The sequence below is a fragment of the Bubalus kerabau genome, chromosome 1, assembly GCF_029407905.1.
Source record: "Bubalus kerabau isolate K-KA32 ecotype Philippines breed swamp buffalo chromosome 1, PCC_UOA_SB_1v2, whole genome shotgun sequence".
NCBI classification, from domain to species: Eukaryota; Metazoa; Chordata; class Mammalia; order Artiodactyla; family Bovidae; genus Bubalus; species Bubalus kerabau.
In genome coordinates this window covers 15,759,650-15,777,860 of record NC_073624.1, presented here as the reverse complement: position 1 = coordinate 15,777,860, position 18,211 = coordinate 15,759,650, and the positions used below count along the sequence as shown (strand labels likewise).

Here is an 18,211-nt window from a genome sequence, read left to right as displayed (position 1 = left end):
ATGCATTCACTTTTTTGGGTAATAATTGCTACCCAGTTTAAATAATTCTTTTCTTTTTCAGGGGACTTCCAAGGTGGTAGAAGAGTGGGTCTCTCTGTGTACCTCGGGGAATTTTTCGACATCCATGTGTTTGTCAACGGTACCGTGCTGCAGGGGGGCCAGCAGTAAGTCGGAGCCCAGAAAGTTCAAATTAGAAGAGGCCCTGAGAATCCCCCTTGTACTTGCCCTCATTTTTGCAGAAAAAGGAGTGGGGCCCAGAGAGAGAAAGTACATGTGCCCAGAGGAGGTGGGAAAGGTGGGTGAGAGTGGGGAATCCTGACTCCGAGACCAGGATCCCAGCCTCTGCATGGCAGTCTGAACCCTGCAGAACACGATCAGGTTGATGGGTGGAGGAACTCCCAGAAAATGGCCCCTTCCTGAGCTTCTCCTGTCTCCCCAGCGTCTCCATGCCCTATGCCACCAGAGGGCTGTACCTGGAGACCCAGGCTGGGCACCACAAGCTGTCCAGCGAGTCTTATGGCTTTGTGGCCAGGATCGACGGCAGCGGGAACTTCCAAATCCTGCTGTCGGACAGACACTTCAACAAGACCTGTGGGCTGTGCGGTGACTTTAACATCTTCGCCGAAGATGACTTCAGGACTCAAGAAGGTAAGATTTTCTGGGACAGCGTTCCCCGAGGCTGTGGTTGTGTTACCCTGCTCACCAACCTATGCTGGGACTCCTCCCCTGGTGTTCTACCTTCCCTGAATCCTCACCTCAGTTTATCTCATGAACTTTATCTCTTAGCATTCCACCTCAAGGCCTAGATCTGTCCTCAAGTCAGATCTTGGGGATCCTCAGACCTGACTTGGTTCAACTTTGAATTCCCCACATGGTAGATGTTTGATAAATGCTGGATGATCTGAACAGGTCCTCCTGTGCCACTGTGATGGAACTTCACACATGAAATCTATAAAAGGTGGTCCTCTGCCAGTTTATGTGTACGTGTGCATGTGTGTACGTGTGCATGTGTGCATGTGTGTACATGCGCATGTATGTGTGTGTGTGTGTGTTCATGAGAAATAGGAAGTATAATGATATGGACTATGTGAAAACCACTGCTAATCCTCATTTTTCTTCTGAAAATTTCAATTACATAAACATTTATGTGGGCTTCCCTGGTGGCTCAGAAAAGAATCCTGGTGGCAAAGAACCTGCCAGCCAATGCAAGAGACATGGGTTTGATCCCTGGCTCGGGAAGATCCCCTGGAAGAGGAAATGGCAACCCACTCCAGTATTCTTGCCTGGAAAATTCCCAAGCACAGAGGAGCCTAGCGGGCTACAGTCTGTGGGGTCACAAAGAGTCGGACATGACTGAGTAACTAAATAACATCAAAACCCCTGCTGCACAGGGCTGTGTTCAAATCTAAACAAAGTTGATTCAGATGCCTACAGATCCGGAGTTTTCACCCAGCAGTCCCAGGTCTCATGACCGTAGCTCCATCCTCCTGAACCTTTCTCTACAGGAACCCTGACCTCAGACCCCTACGACTTTGCAAACTCCTGGGCCCTGAGCAGTGAGGAGCAGCGGTGCCCTCGGGTGTCCCCTCCCAGCAGCTCCTGCAACGTCTCCTCCGAGCTGCAGAAGGTGGGTCACCTAGGCTGGGCGTGATCTGGGTGGTGCGGGGCTTTAGGAGTCAAGAGGCAGAATGAGGTCCCATCCCAGGTCCTCCATCCTGGAGAGGACGGGGTCCACCTTGGAGGGCCCCTCTGGCTGCTCTGTGTCCCATGTGCCCCTTTCCTCTGGAAAACCAACTGTGGTTCGAGTTGGGCTGACCCTAATCTTGTTAATAATACTGTCCTGGGCCTGGAACTCGAGAGATGGGCCTGGTCCAATGAGTCGGTACAGGGAGTTACTATACTTTCCTGTTTTACATTCCAATGCCCCCTCAGCCCCAAATATCCCCATTGTCACCTGCTACCTGTCTGAAATTCTGCTGTGGAAAACCATTTTTAAAAAATATTTATTTTTGGGTGCTCTGGGTCTTTGTTGCTCTGCACGGGCTTTTTCTGGTTGTGTTACATGACCTATTCAATGTGGTGGCTCCTCTTGTTGCAGAGCATGGGCTCTAGGGCGTGCAGGCGTCAGTAGCTGCAGCTCGAAGGCTGAGTTGCTCCGACCAGGAATCGAACCCGCATCCCCTGCGTTGGCATGTGGATTCTTATTCATTGTGCCACCAAGGAAGTCTAGAAAACCATATCTTTTTAAGGGCCCGATAAGTGGTTGTTATAAAGCACAAATAGAGGGCAAGGACCTGAAGTCTCACCAGCAATCAGCAGGGAGGGGGTTACTTTATATTTGGGTGGGGGAGGGGAGAAACTGGGGGAAGGGGAGACACTGTGGGGAGGGGAGGGGCAGGGCCTGCTACCAGCCACCAGCTTGGATGTTGTCAGAGTTTCCTGAGGCTGGAGTGGCAGACTGTCTCAAACTCACTGACTTACAGCTACGGATATATATTCTTACAGTACCAGAAGGCAGAAGGCTGAATTTGGTTTCAAGGTGTCTGCAGAGCTGGGTCCCTCCAGAGGTCTAGGGGAGAGCCCCCTTGTCTCTTCCAGCTCTTTGGGTGTGGGGCTCCTTGGCTTGTGGCCCCATCCCTTCACTCGTTCCCTCTGTGGTCACGTGGCTTCCTTGTCCACATGCTTCCATTTGAGTCTCAGCTCTGGTGGTGACTCCGCCCATCCCTCCCCCAGTTCTTAGCAGCTCCTTCCTCTTCAGGGCTACCCTTTATGATCCCATTTGGGGAGAAGGGGTCCAGGTGGGAGTGATCTGCAGGACGCACCTTGCCTCCGCCTTCTGTAGGTGGAGACAAGATGGTCTCTGTGCTTCTGTGTGGGGGGTGTCGGGATGCTTTAGGTAGGAAAGACCTCCCTCAATGGAGGACCTCCTCTTCTCAGGGGTCAGGCTGCCAGGGCTGAGGGAGGAGAGAGCAGCATGGCTCTGGGGTGCAGCTGGGCTCTTGTCAACATGCAGTGCCCTGAACAGGCTGCGCTCAGAGACTTCGCCGCTGTCTGGGGAATGAGATCCTTGTAAGTCAGGTTCCTGGAAAGTGGAGGTTTGTGAGCAGGGAGTGGCTCTCAGGGTGTGAGAGAGGCAGGGCTGTGCAGGGGGAGAAGCTGAATGCTGTGTAGTTCCAATCAAGGCCTCAGCCGGCCCTTCAAGGAGTTCTGAAAGCTGGGTGGCCCCATGGGGCTAGGGGCCCACACTGACCAGTCGGTCAGTGGATGGAGGCTGCCTCTGGATGAGGAGGCAGGACGGCTCCCCTAGATTGAGGGCGGTGCCTGCAGAGTGACTCGGCTATAAGCCCCCAGCAGCCAACACGCTCAGCTTCTGGTGGGTGAGTCCTGCTCCGAAGGGCGTCTGCATTGCACCCAACGTCCCCTGTAGAGCTTGGCTACCTGACAGCATCACCTCCCTGCCTCTCATCCAGGGAGCACGCACGATGTTCCAACCTACCATCATGCAGGGAGAGGGTGACCTCTGCTTATCCCCAGAACCACTGCCATGATGGGACTTGACAGGCCAAGTAAGCCCCTCCTCTGGGACTGTGTGGTTGTGCAGAGCGATGAGGGAAACCAGAGCTGGGTGGAGGGGGGTGCGATTAAGGAGCTGCCCTGAGTCATTAGCGAGCACTGCAGAGTCAGAGTCCACACCCTGCCCTGCCCCATCCTCTGCTGTTCTGGCTGTACCACCTCAGGCCACCCAAGTGATGATTCCAGACTTGTTTTCCTTCAGGAGTCTGGCTCCATGAATCTTGCTGCCTTCAGCTCTAAAACTCTTTGATTGTGTGTTTCTCTGGGTTGAGCTAAAGAGAGAGTTGATAATAGAACTTCCCTGGTGGCTCAGATGCCTCCAATGCAGGAGACCTGGGTTTGATCCCTGGGTCGGGAAGATCCCCGGGAGGAGGGCATGGCAACCCACTCCAGTGTTCTTGTCTGGGAAATCCCTATGGACAGAGGAACTTGGAGGGCTACAGTCCATGAGGTCACAAAGAGTTGGACACAACTGAAGTGACTAACACTTTCACTCAGTAAATATTCAGTGGATGGATGGATGCAAATTAGGTGGGGTTATTTATCCAGGGAATGGGCCACCCCACAGTCATAACCGAGGATTCTTCATTTGTAGAACAAATCTGCACATAAGTGGAGAAATTCTAGCCTACTCTTATTCCAGAAGTTAAATAAAACACACCACACCATGCGCACACACACACACCCCCTTACCTTAGCATGAGAAAGCTTCATTATTACTCAGTCTTTCCACTTTCAAGGAACAGTTTATCTTCCGAACCAAGGAGTATGTCAGGCGCAGGAAAATGCTCTGGGTCATGTTCATTTCAGCTGCCTACGCTATAACCACAATCTCTAATGTATCAACAAGTCCATTCCTAACGCCTCTTTTCCTTGGGTTTCCAATGTTTCAGTGGTGCTAGGTTTTCCCAGCTAGGCCCTAAACATCTCTGTCACCTAGAACACAGCACAGCACTGGCAGCTGACAGAGACGGACTGAGTTCCAAACCCCGGGAGGAGAGGGTATTGTCTTGGGAAAGGGGATAGTTCCCTCTTCTTTTCAGGAAAACTTTGAAAAAGCAGACACTTGCCCTTGTAGCCCTTCCAGCTTTCCTATCCCTGGACCGTTTACCAGATTGGTAACTCTGGGCAGGACACTTGCCTTCTCCAAGCCTCAGTTTCCACATATGTAAAATAAACAACAGACAAGTGCCTGCTCCACGTATCCTTATAAAAGGATACGTGTGGAGTGCTTAGCGCTCAGCTCAATTGGCTGAGCTGTTATTGTTATTATTATTTTTGAGTCTGCATTTGCCCCTGGGGTGGCCGCACTTTGAGAGCAGGAGTCGGGGAAGCAGGCCAAACACACATAGCACTTGAAGTGTTAAGCTCAAACTTCCTTCTTTCTCTCCTCCTCTCCCCCCAGCTATAACCCCATTCTTTCTGGGGGAGTTGAGCACAGCGTGGGGTTAGAAGGAGAGTGAGGCGCAGAGGCACCCGGACACGGAGGGTGGGGAACAGGCAGAAGCCAGCTTTTCTTCTGGGGCTGCTTGTAACCCAGGGGAATTTGGGGCTGAGGGGACTCCAGAAGCCCTGAGCAGCGAGGAGCTGAGAAGGGGTTTTACCATCTCTTTCTTTTGTTTCCAAACTTCCACTTCCACCGATGGTTGTGGTTAGCTGTCTTCCGCCCTTTCCAGTGTTCTCTAGGCAGGGGTAGGATTGAGTGTGTGACGGGGGATTAAGGGGGTGGGGGGTGGGGGAGTTAATTAGTGAGTTAGGTGGGCAGCTCATGGGCACCTCTGACACCCAGGGCATGGGCTTTGTCTCACTTTAGTTTGCAAAACACAGGCATCATAGAGTAAGCTCAAGATAAATGCTCCCACCCTCGGGGTACAAAGGAATACTCTCGTGTACACCTAAGAAGTGGGAGGTGAAGAGCGGATTTCCAAATGGGGAAACCTGATACAGAGGCCCGAGTGGAGGAGGGAGCCTGGCACTCTGTCTCCTGGAGACAGAGGTGGGGAGGTGGGGGCAGAGAATCCACAGAGGCCCTGTTTGTCTCCCCTGGGCCTTTGGGGGCTCCAACTGTACACTCGCTACTCACTTTGTCTCCTGGGTGCGTTAAGGTTCTTACTAACCAGTGTCCTGGGACCAGTTTAAGAAACTGGTTACTAATTTCTCAGAGCTGGGCCAAGGCCCCCGAACACTCACACCTCCCAAGGCACAAGTTCCTCCTGAACTCCAGTTTCAGGCTGTTTACCTGAGAAGAGGGGGCGGGGCTTCATCATCCAATCAGGCTGTGTTTGTGCACGAGCGGGGTGCCCTCATTGGCTGGAAAACACATGTCCAGGAGGTGATACCTGCGATCTCGAATTGTCCACAGCCTGTTGGGTCTCGCTGGGTCCCTGGGTTCAGTCAGAAGTCGGGGCTGGTAAATCCCTTTACAAGAGTCTGCCACTGTGGCTCCAAGAGCCATATTCAGTGGCCAAGTGTTCGGTGGGGGAGACGGTGCTGATCCAGCCGCCAGGGGCTCTCTGTCTTTCCGAGGTGGCAGCAAGAAGTCAGCTCGTTGAGAGCCAGGTCATATTACTTATACCCGGGGGAATGAATGTTTCCTTGTTATGCCAACAAAACCGGAGCCTCTCTACTGGGACGCATAATGGCTTGTTTGATTGCACAAAGATTTGCAGTACTATTTAGCTTCTCCGAGGGCAGGGCTGCTGGCGTCTGGGGCTTAGGGTGCAGACCTAGTAATAAAAAGTGCCAAACTATAGATATTCAAATAATTGGTATTCATTTGCAGGTAACTCCACTGCACAGTGAACGTTTTAGAAAGATCCTTAGGTCACTTAAAAAAAAAAATTCTGACAGCCTAGGTAATGTCAGCGTGGGTTGAACCTTACACAGGGATCTTAGTTTTTATCCTGGAGTCCTGTCTGCAGTGTGAAGCCCAGAGCTCCGGGAGGCCGGGTGGGGGATGCTGCTGGTCTATGCGATGTTCTTTCTAATTAGAAAAAGACACCCTTTTTTTGAGACACTTTACCATCACCTGCTGGGAAAGTGCTGTTTTAAGGAATTTAAGGAGCGTTAGTCGCTTAGTCGTGTCCGAGTGGTTGTGACCCCATCGGCTGTAGCCTGCCGGACTCATCTGTCCGTGGAATTCCCCAGGCAAGAATACCGGAATGGGTTGACATTCTTTTCTCTAGGGGATCTTCCTGACCCAGGGATCAAATCTGGGTCTCCTGCATTGCAGGCAGATTCTTTACCATCTTGAGCCACAAGGGATGCCCCCTCAGTGGCGCTGAATACTGGGGAAGTAAGATCCCTGCAGTCTGCTTTCTCCAAATCTTACTCAGGACTTCACGTCCAGTGGTGCTCCTATCAGTCACCTAAAAGTCCCAGATTGCCTGTTTTCCTCTGGTTCCGATTTTAGTGTTTTGTGTGTGTGTGAGTGAACACAATCCTTATTTCTTTTGTTCTGTTGCTGTTCGTGTCTGCACATCTTCTCCTCCTTGCCTCCTCTGAAGAACCCACTGTTCACCTGTAAAGCCTCTTCCCCTAAGAAGTCACCTGTCTGCGCTGGAGCTAACATTTGTAAACACTCATGTTTACTTTGAATGACCATAACAGTTCCCCGCATGGCACAAACAGGCACACAAAATACCCGTTCTGTTGGGAACAATGCAATTCACTCTTCACAGCCTCATGAAATATTGCCCACACCTTTTATTTGCAAAGTGCGTACCCAGGTCTTTCTCCTATTTCTGTCCACAGCTGCCCTGGGAGGAAGTTCACAGGCCTGGAGGGAGGTGACCTCGTCGGGGAGGGATTCAGTGCCCTGGCAGAGCTGAGGGCTTACTGGCCACATCCACTCCTGGCATCCTTGCTTCCTCTCCTGGCCTCCTGCATTCATGGCCTAGAATAGACTTTTCTTGGAGATTGGGATGAATTTTGTTACGTTTGTTTGTTTGGTAGAATAGTTGGATTCTTAGAGAAAGCAACTGTGCCTGGAGAGTCTGGTTCAGGGAAGGTCAATGTATCTCAAGAAGAGATCCTTGTAATCCAGGAACCCTGGAGGAGTTAGTTATCAGGGACCTGACCTGGCTCTGCAGAGGGGGCCCACCCACTGGGTCCCAGTGATGAGTAGATCTGAGTTGGGTTTTGAACACAAGTATGCACGCATATACACGCCTATTTATATACACATATACACACACGCACTCATATACACACACAATACACATATACACCTATATATACACATGCATACACACATACAGTACACACACACATACACACGAATACATATATACACACACATATGCAATACACACAAAGACACACATATACACATAGGCACACACATACACAACACACGCCTATAAACACACACACATGTACACATATGCACACACATACACATATACACATATGCATACACACATGTGTACACACACACACACACATTCCCCTTTCTGTGGTATGAGAACTGCTCTCTTAAGTCATCCAGAGGTTAAGGAGTGAGGATTTATTTTGGGGACTTTGCCAAAATCCAAGAATCCGTGGTTTCTAGAGCTTTGCTGTGTCCTCACGTAGTTGCACCCCTGTTCTGCAGCTCAGTCTCCCCTCTGAAGACCAGCAAAGCTCTGCCCGATACCGACCACTGAGGAAATAAGCACCCTTTCCCTTTCCAGCAAATCCCCTTACCCATCTGAGTGCAAGGGAGGCAGGAGGGGCAGGGAGCCCGTGGGCTGGTGGTGGTGGTGGGACAGTGACCCTGGCCATTCTGCCTTTGGAAGTCTAGCTTCATGGCAGAGTTCAGGGGCTGCCACTGGGTTTCAAGTTTTCCCTAAAATTGTGTGTGTGTGTTCACTTGCTCAGTCGTGTTTGACTCTCTGCAACCCCATGAACTGTGCCCGCCAGGCTCTTCTGTCCATGGAATTTCCCAGGCAAGAATACTGGAGTGGGTTGTCATTTCCTCCTCCAGGGGATCTTCCCCACCCAGGGATTGAACCTGAGTCTCCTGGGTCTTCTGCATTGCAGATGGATTCTTTACTGCTGAGCCACACCAGGGAAGCTTCCCTTAAATTAAGCAGATGCAAATGCATCCCTAACCCAGCACATTTCCTCCCACATTCCAAGATCTGGCTCAAAAGATCCCATGAAACTGGCTGATAGATTTCCACTAAACGGATGCTTTAGTTTAGTGGAAAACTAAAGTTTAGTTTACACATAGGCACATACATACACACAATATACACCTATACATACACATATGCACTTACACACACACACATACACACACACATGTATATACACATACACACACACACACATTCCCGAGACTTTCCCCAAGTGGTTTTCTTTCCCTTCCTCCCCTCCTGGCGAGGATAGGAAGCTGCAGGTGCCTGATGGCATGTATTTACTGAGATTTTTTTATTGACGTTGTATTTGCAATCTCACTCAGGGACAAGACACATAAGAGACAGTGAACAACCATGAAAGTGGACCATGTGAATGCCATCCGGAGTTAGTTAAGGGGCATGTGGTGCAACAGTTCTTATCACAGAGCTGATGACCCTTTCTGACTGGGAGCAGGGTGGGTGGAGCTGTTCCAGACCCAGAGCTTGGACAAACCCCAAACTGGGAAACCGGGGCTGATGCCAAGCTTTTGTCCTCCCGGCCAGCTGGTCCTGCCCTGACCCCTTCTCAGATGCTGCCCAGGAGCACAGTGGGTGGGATGGGTCCTTTGGAGGGTTCTGCAGCCATCTCCCTTGGCACTGGGGACTTCAGGGACATATCCAGTTATCCTACTTCTCATGAAGGCTGTATTCTGACTATCTCAGAGAGAGCAATCTCCAGCTTCACAGAAAGCATCCGTTTAGTGGAAATCTATGAGCCAGTTTCATGGGGTCTTTTGAGCCAGATCTTGGAATGTGGGAGGGAATCCCAAGCCAGGCAGAAGTTATAAATAGAATCAGCAACCCTCCCCCACTCATCCTTGCAGGCTGAGCAATAAGAAACTGGGACCTTCCCTGGGGGTGAATTCCTGAACCCACGGCTTTGGACCACTTCAGGTCTAGGCGCCTCCAGACCTCCCCAGGGGACAGCTGCTGAACACCCACTTCAAGGCTGGCCTGAACAATCTTGCACTTTATCTGTTAGTCTCCTCTTTGTTCACTCCAGACCTAGGAATGCCCCCCACCCCTGCTCCTTTGTCAACTGTTCCAGAACCAACACAAGAGCTGAGCTCCAGATCTCTCACTCCTGTTTTTTATCTCCTCGATCCCCTCCGCCCCCACCCCGTCTGCCCTTGAGGAGATGAACTTTTCTCTCCCTCTCCCTCCAACTGGCTTGGCATCTCCAGGGAGGAGGCCTGGTGCTTTTTAATGAACTGAAAATGTGATTAAGTTGGACTCCAATTGGGTCTGCACACCCACCCAGGCAGGGTGAGGTCATGGCTTGATGGACTGGGGCTGGCGCGCTCTCGCCAGCCTCTGGCACCACAGACGAGAGATGCAGGAAGACAGAAGTAGCTAATGCTGGGCATCGGAGCCAGGGAGATGCTGGAAGTGAATTATCTGACCCTCTTTGGTCTCCCTGCCAGAATGGTTTAGCAGAGAGCTGAGGAGAAGCCATCTTCGAGCTGTTTGGCTAATACTGACAGCAGGCAATGACAACAGTTACAAGCAGTCGATTGCACTCCCTGAGTTATGTCATTTAGGTTTATTTTGCAGGAAAGTTGAAGGCAGGCATTGCTGTCTCATTTAGGACTAGGTCCTGCTGTGCCAGGATAGCTAAAGTAGAAACAGCTTCCATGGTAGAGCAGTGTATTTCTCTCTCACTGAGAAGGAGTACGGAGTGGGATGTCCAGTACTGATGCGATGGTGTTGGGTGAAGGGTCCTTCGGTCTCGTTTCCCTGTTGTCCTCAGCCTCATGGCCCAAAATGGCAGCTTAAGCATCAGACATCATGACCACATTCCGGTCATAGAAAGAGAAGGGTTGAAAGAAGCACCCCTTCCTTTGGGGGCTGCTTCTTGGGAGTCACACACGACCTTCCTGCTTATGTTGGGGTTAGCGAGGGGAGCAAAGCTTAGTCTTATGACCACTCCCAGCTGCAAGGGAGGCTGAAAAATCAAATCTTTGTTCTCAGTGGCTCTGTGCCCAGCAGTTTTCTGAATAAGAAAGAAGGGAGGAATGGATCCGGACAACTTTCCATCTCTTCCACAATCTCCCTCTTTTAAGGGTGAGGAAATAAAGGTACCAAGAGGGGAGATGATCTTCCTGAAGTCACACATTTTGTGAGCGATGGGGTTGGTCTTTCTAAAACCTGTGCTATATCCACTGGGCTACATTGTTTTCTGATCTGACTGATAGGAAACAAGGCGGGGAGTGGGGGGCATTGGGGTCGTGGAAAACCAGGTGAACTGTGGCTAAGTGGCAGGTGCCTGGCCTGTGGCGTGAAATCAGGGTTTGAGTTCAGTGCAGTGACTCCTTCACCAGTATAGCTGTTGGCAAACTAAATTGACTGAGGACTGCTTTACACTCTTAAAGATAATTGAGGATCCCAAAGAGTCTGCTTTTTAAAAAATAATATATGTTTTTTTAACATGTGCTGGGTTTTAGTTGTGGAATGTGGGATCTTCGATCTTCATTTCAGCGTGTGGGGCCTTTAGTTGCAGAATTTAAACTCTTGGTTGTGGCACACGGGATCTAGTTCCATAACCAGGGACTGAACCCAGGCCCCCTGCATTGGGAGCACAGAGTCTTAGCCGCTGGACCACTAGGGAAGTACCAGAGTGTGTGTTTATATGGCTTATGCCTGTCAATATTTACCCTGCTGCTGCTGCTGTTGCTGCTAAGTCGCTTCAGTCGTGTCCGACTCTGTGTGACCCCATAGACAGCAGCCCGCCAGGTTCCCCCATCCCTGGGATTCTCCAGGCAAGAACACTGGAGTGGGTTGCCATTTCCTTCTCCAATGCATGAAAGTGAAAAGTGAAAGTGAAGTTGCTCAGTTGTGTCCGACTCTTCACGACCCCATGGACTGCAGCCTTCCAGGCTCCTCTGTCCATGGGATTTTCCAGGCAAGAGTACTGGAGTGGGTTGCCATTGCCATCTCCAAATATTTACCCTATTAGATATCGAAAAGAAAAACTGTAAACATATACATTTATTTAAAACTAAGACATGATATTTAACATGAATGTGTGTTTGCTCAGTTGCTAAGTCATGTCTGACTCTTGCGATCTCATGGACTGTAGCCTGCCAGGCTCCTCCGTCCATGGGATTTCCCAGGCAAGGATACTGGAGTGGCTTGCCATTTCCTTCTCCAATTTAACACGAATACTATCTTTTTAATAAAAATGACTATAAATTCCAAACAAAAAAAACGCTGGGAGGAGGATGGTGTTGTCTCACAGTTCTACAAACTTCGTCACTGTCTGGCTTGAGAGAAAGCAGCTGGTTCTTACATTTGCGTCTGTAGCCGGCCTGTTGTGAGTCCACACATCATGTAGTCTCTGGAAAATTCCACTGTGCTTTACAAAAGAATGAGAGCATAAAGGTCAGATGACATCTTAGTGTTATTACGAAACTAGTTTTGATCTTGAGGATTCCTGCAAGGTTCTTGGGAATTTGCTGGGGGTCCCTGGACCACACTTTGAGAACTGCTGACCTATTGAATTCTTTATTTTCTCCTGCCTCAGTTTCTAAATCAGAAAGGCTGTATTTAGCCTCTGAGGTTTGGGTTCTTTAAAAAAAATTTTTTAAACTTTATTTAAAAATTATTTACTTGTTTTTCACTTGGCTGTCCTGGATCTCAGTTGCAGCATGGGGGATCTAGTTCCCTGACCAGGGATCAAACTTGGGCCCCTGCATTGGGAGCATGGAGTCTTAGCCTCTGGACCACGAGGGAAGTCTCGAGGTTTGTGTTCTTTGAAGGGGTCTTCAGGCCTCTGTGTGGGAGTGGGTGACCTGCGGGTCTCTGAAACAACTTTATTTGTTGGGTTACAGAGAGCACAGACCACCATGGAGGGGAGAGGGGTGTGGTCTGTCTGTCTTTAAAGCAGTAGAAGGGTGGAGAATCTGCAGGTCCATCAGCTCAGGGCTCTATAGGTCAGTGGCCTTGGGTGAGTGATGAGCAGTCAGAGGAAGCTGCCCACTCCTTGAGTCCCCCTGGCCCACCCAACACTGCTGGGCATGACTGTGTCCACTCCCTCGGGCGAGGAGACATATGGAGACACATCTATGTCATGGATGGCTTGGGTTCCATGAGGACACATGGCAACAGGCTTGGGAACCCAGGCCTGCTCACTAAATCCTACGGTGGATGGAGTGCCCTGGAATGAATCAGAGAAAGACACCTCCTAGTGCTTTACTCGGGGAGTAACAAAGAGAGGGTCTGGAGGACCAGCTTGGGAGAAAACAGCAGCTGTTTCAAGGAGAGTCCACAAGGTTGGGACCATGACAAGGATCAGAATTAGCTGCTAGGAGAAGCCCAGGCACTGACCTATCGGAGCAGCGTCCCAGGGGCAGCTGTGCCTTTCCTGGGGCATCTGTTAGCAACGCAGGGTTTGCCTTGACCGTAATTACTCTGTCTCCTGCTGCCTGAATTTGGCCGTCGGCCTTGTCTGGTGTGGCCTGAAACATAAGTCCTATGTGGTGTCCAGAGCCTGGTTCAGACTGTACCTCCTTCCCTGGCATCTCGGCGGCAGCTTTCTTCTTGCTGTGATTGGCCACACCCTTGGGAAAACACATTTACACTGAGACCAGGTCTTCAGGCCATTATATAAACCTTCCCCATGGAAATACTTGGTGCAGGTAGATTGAAAACTCCCTGAGAACTGGAGGATATGACTCTCTCATTGCCGTTGTTGTGACTGTTGATTTAGCTCTTTTGTACAGCCTGGTATGCATGTCTTGGGCTTCCCTGGTGGCTCAGATGATAAAGAATTGGTCTGCAATGTGGGAGACCTGGGTTCGATCCCTGGGTCAGGAAGATCCCCTGGAGAAAGGAATGGCTACCCACTCCAGTATTCTTGCCTGGAGAATCCCATGGACGGTGGAGCCTGGCGTGCTACAGTCTATGGGGTCGACAAGAGTCAGACACGACTGATCAACTAACACTTTCACTTTCATGCCTTGGGAACACTTTAATGATTTGGGAATACAGCTCCTGTCTTTGAAAAGCCTGCAGGGAAATGGGGAGATGACCCCGGAAATGGAGACCAGAGTAGATGCACCCAGGAGCCTATGGGAACATCGAACTAGCTTTCTATTGTGGGTCTTGCCTGGCACAGCGCCTGGACATAGTAGATGTGCAAGAAATTGAAGGAGACATTGGGATGTGTTCAGGAAACTATCAGTAATGCAGGACATGGGGAGGGGGAGGGGTGAGTGAGAGAAGGAGGCTGGGCTCAGGCCATGGAAGGCCAGGCCTCCCTGCCTCCCTCATGTGCTGGGACTTGGCCCTCCAAGTGGGGATGGGACCTAGACTTGCCTTTTCTATTGACCACACAGCTAAATGCTTGCTGAGTGACAATATGGTCACCTCCTACTGGTCCCTGTCTCTCCATGGCTCTCAGAGGACACAACAGTTCCATCTTGGACTTGTATCCATGGAAGTATCCTGCCTGGGGCCTGGCCTGGCCTGGCAGGGGTGCTCAGCTACTCAGGAACTTGTGTCCTCCTGACCCACCCAACACTGCCACTCATGGCTATGTCCAGTTCCCATGGACAAGGAGACAGGCAAAGCACACCTATATCACAGATAACTTGGGTTCCATGAGGGCATGTGGTAATAGGCATGAAAACCCAGGCCTGCTCACCAAACCCTACAGTGGATGGAGTGCGCTGGGACGAATCAGGCTGTGTGCCCTGGGACGAATCAGGATGTAGGTGATGGATCAGGGGATCCTGGAAGGAGCAGATGGCAGGCCAGGTGTGCCACTGTGCTACCGTTGTGGGGTAAGGCCAGCTGGGCTTTAAAGTCTGGCAGGCATCTGGAAATCCTCCCTGACCTTCACACTGTGGTCACTCTCGTGACCAAGCTCAGGCCAGGGCTGACCAGAGGACAGCTTGTTCCTTTTCTCTGAGAAAGAAAGCCTAGGCAGGTTTTGGATGCAGATGGTCGAGGCCTCAGGAACTGTTCTAAGGGAGGTGGCCGTGTCTGCAGAAATCCACTCCCTCCTGCAGGCAAGTGATCAGAACCCACCCTTCTTGCTAAGGCTTTCTGAAAACCATTTACTACCTCCAGGGACCTCCCAGGAAATGTGCTGGAGTACTGTTCCCACTTTTCCTTCCAGCAGGGATGAAGGTGGGCCAGCTGGAGACGAGCCACGCTGGACCCTGCTCCCCTACCCTGGGCTCTGAAAGGGGGAGGGGATGCCTGGACTCCTGGGTTTCTCCCTTCCTCTGATTGGTTCTGTGTCCGCTGAGGGGCCTGGTCCCTGTGCCTGGGAGCTGGTCATGTGGTGCAGGGACTGCTCAAAGCCACTGTCCTACAGCCCAGGCAATGGGAGCCAGCACTAGAAAACCCCATGGAGTTGCCTTTGTTTTTTTTTTTCCCTCTGGTTCCAAATTGTGTGTGTGGCAAGAGGTAGGCAAGTGCCTAAGCTCCTGCCCCTACCCCAAGGGTGCCCTCAACTGCCCTGTAAGAGACCAGTAACCTCCTCCACATTTTTAAAAAATTTTATGTGAACTTATTTTAAAGAGCTTCTCTGGTGGCTCATACAGTAAAGGATCCGCTTGCAATGCGGGAGACCTGGGTTTGATCCCTGGGTGCGGAAGATCACCTGGAGGAGGGCATGGCAACCCACTCCAGTGTTCTTGCCTGGCGCATCCCTGTGGACAGAGGAGCCTGGCAGGCTGCAGTCCATGGGGTCGCAAAGAGTCAGACATGACTGAGTGACTAAAGCATAGCACGTTAAAAAAAAATGTCTTTATTGAATTTGTCACAATATTGACGTTAAAAGATGCTTACTCCTTGGAAGGAAAGTTATGACCAACCTAGACAGCATATTAAAAAGCAGAGACATTACTTTGTCAACAAAGGTCGGTCTAGTCAAGGCTATGGTTTTTCCAGTGGTCACGTATGGATGTGAGAGTTGGACTATAAAGAAAGCTGAGCGCCGAAGAATTGGTGCTTTTGAACTGTGGTGTTGGAGAAGACTCTTGAGAGTTCCTTGGACTGCAAGGAGATCCAACCAGTCCATCCTAAAGGAGATCAGTCCTGGGTGTTCATTGGAAGGACTGATGTTGAAACTGAAACTCCAATACTTTGGCCACCTGATGCGAAGAGCTGACTCATTTCAAAAGACCCTGATGCTGGGAAAGATTGAGGGCAGGAGGAGAAGGGGATGGCAGAGGATGAGATGGTTGGATGGCATCACTGACTCAGTGGACATGGGCTTGGGTAGACTCCGGGAGTTGGTGATGGACAGGGAAGCCTGGCGTGCTGCGGTTCATGGGGTTGCAAAGAGTCGGACACGACTGAGCGACTGAACTGAACTGACTGCTTGTTTTATGTTTTGGTGTTTTGGCTGTGAGGCTTAGAGGAACTTAGTTCCGCAACTAGGGATGGAACCTGCACCCCCTGCCTTGGAAGGTGAAGTCTTAACCCCTGGACCACTAGGGAAGATCCTGAGTGGCGTTTCTGATGGGCCAGGCAGTGGGACAGGATGGAAAGAATCAGACACAAGCCTCAGCCTCCTTCCTGGAGTCTCAGGTGCCAGTGATGATGGAGATTCTTAGACCTGTCTACTAGAAAGAAAAGTGGGGTCCTCCCCCAGCCACCCCAACTGGAAAGACACCCACCTTGTTCTGGAGGACTGTGACTGTCCCAAAGAAAAGATCAATAACAGCAGCCCTCTGTTGACCAGGGAACCCCCAAGATACTAGTGAATTGAGTGTTGCCTTGGCAACCATTCACCCCTGTACAGCCCAGGTAGATGGAGATGGGAAAAGGGACAAAGATATCCTTCTGTCCTGCTGGTGACCTGTTCACTAGTCTGAAGAGATGCCTGATTGCAGTACGGACAGTGGAAGGGCTCTCTCTGGTGGCCAGGATATCAATGTCAGTGACAATGATGATGGTGAAACGGGGTCACCATTTCTTACCTCTGGCGTGCATTATTCCATCCAATCTTCACTTTCATCCTTTCGGATTGTCGTTCAGTTGCTAAGTCACATCCGACTCTTTGTGACCCCACGGACTGCAGCACGTCAGACTCCCCTGTCCTCCACTATCTCCTGGAGTTTGTCCATTGAGTCCATGATGCCATCCAACCATCTCATCCTCTGTCGCCCCCTTCTCCTCATGCCCTCAATCTTTCCCAGCATCAGGGTCTTTTCTAATGAGTCAGCTCTTATGAGTTATCAGGTGGCCAAAGTATTGGAGCTTCAGCTTTAGCATCAGTCCTTCCAATGAATATTCAGGATTGATTTCCTTTAGGATTGACTAGTTTGATCTCCTTGCTGTCCAAGGGACTCTTAAGAATCTTCTTCGACACCACAATTCGAAAGCATCAGTTCCTCAGCGCTCAGCCTTCTGTATGGTCCAACTCTCACATCTGTACATGACTACTGGAAAAAACATAGCTCTGACTTATGTCTTTTCATGGTCCAAGTCATAGTTTGGTGCAGTCATAGTTTGACATAATCTTTTCAAATAGGCACTGTTATTATTGCCTCCACAGAGGAGGTGGGGTTAGGTAAGCAGCTAGGGTCACACAGCCAGCACAGGGAAGAGAAAGAGCTGGGCCCGGGGCTGTGATGACATACCAGATCCAGGGAAAGGCTCTTGCTGGTGTTGTCTTCAGAAACCTCAGTTTCCCCCATCTGAAGCACTCAGGTGGTAAAGGAAAGGCGCATGTCATCACCTCAGGAAGACAGGCCCAAGGCGGCCATCTTTGTTCATCAGTCACTTGCTCCATGTGTCCACCTGTGAGGCAGTGTCTGCAGCTGGAGTCTCGTTTTACTCCAGGACGCCCTTTTCCACGGAAGAATGAGCTTTGTCCCCATCCCCACCACCAGACTGGGGCAAAGCTGGACTTAAGCTGCTGCTTTTTCTCTGCCATGTGAGGGTGCGGGGGAGAGCTCAGGAGGGTAGGGTCATGGAGGGAGGGAGGCTGTTCTCAGCCACAGCTCTCAGTTTGCAGAGCTGCTAATCGTCCTTGCACAAGCCTGCTTGCTGCAGCTTTGCAATTTAGCAGTCCATGTGACTGCTGCTTTTCTCAGATGCAGAGGGAGCCAGTTACGCCCAACTGCTTGTGCCAGCTGGCCTTGGAGCTCCCTGGGTCCTCCCAGGGGCCTGTGGCGATTAGGGCCCTGTTTCTGATGGCAAACTGTGCAAGTCAGGCAAGGGCAGGGCACTGTGGGCAGGATACACATTTCCCCGAGACCACCACGAGACAATGGGGCTCCCCCCAGGGGGCTCTCCCCAGTGGTAAGAAGCACTGGGTCAGATTTCTATTCCTCTAGAGACCACGGGGCTAGCTCCTTGGTCAGAACCAGCCTTGTCCTGATTGACCTTGTACACTTAGAGCAGATTGGAGTTCTCTCTCCTGAAAACTGGTCACTTGTTTGCTCTTTTTCACCATCCCCTTTATGAATGCCGATTTGCTCTGATTGACCCTCTAGGATTCAGCTCGCTCTTCTTGT

At 50.7% G+C, this 18,211-nt stretch overlaps 1 protein-coding gene across 1 annotated transcript in view; it reads left to right on the top strand.

The window, feature by feature from the left end:
* VWF (von Willebrand factor) overlaps positions 1 to 18,211 on the top strand; it is a 122,320-nt gene that overhangs the window by 10,554 nt on the left and 93,555 nt on the right. The window contains exons 4-6 of the mRNA XM_055568893.1: positions 62 to 164; positions 440 to 648; positions 1,506 to 1,627. Coding sequence (XP_055424868.1) covers positions 62 to 164; positions 440 to 648; positions 1,506 to 1,627 — 434 coding nt within the window. The remainder of the gene's footprint in view (positions 1 to 61; positions 165 to 439; positions 649 to 1,505; positions 1,628 to 18,211) is intronic.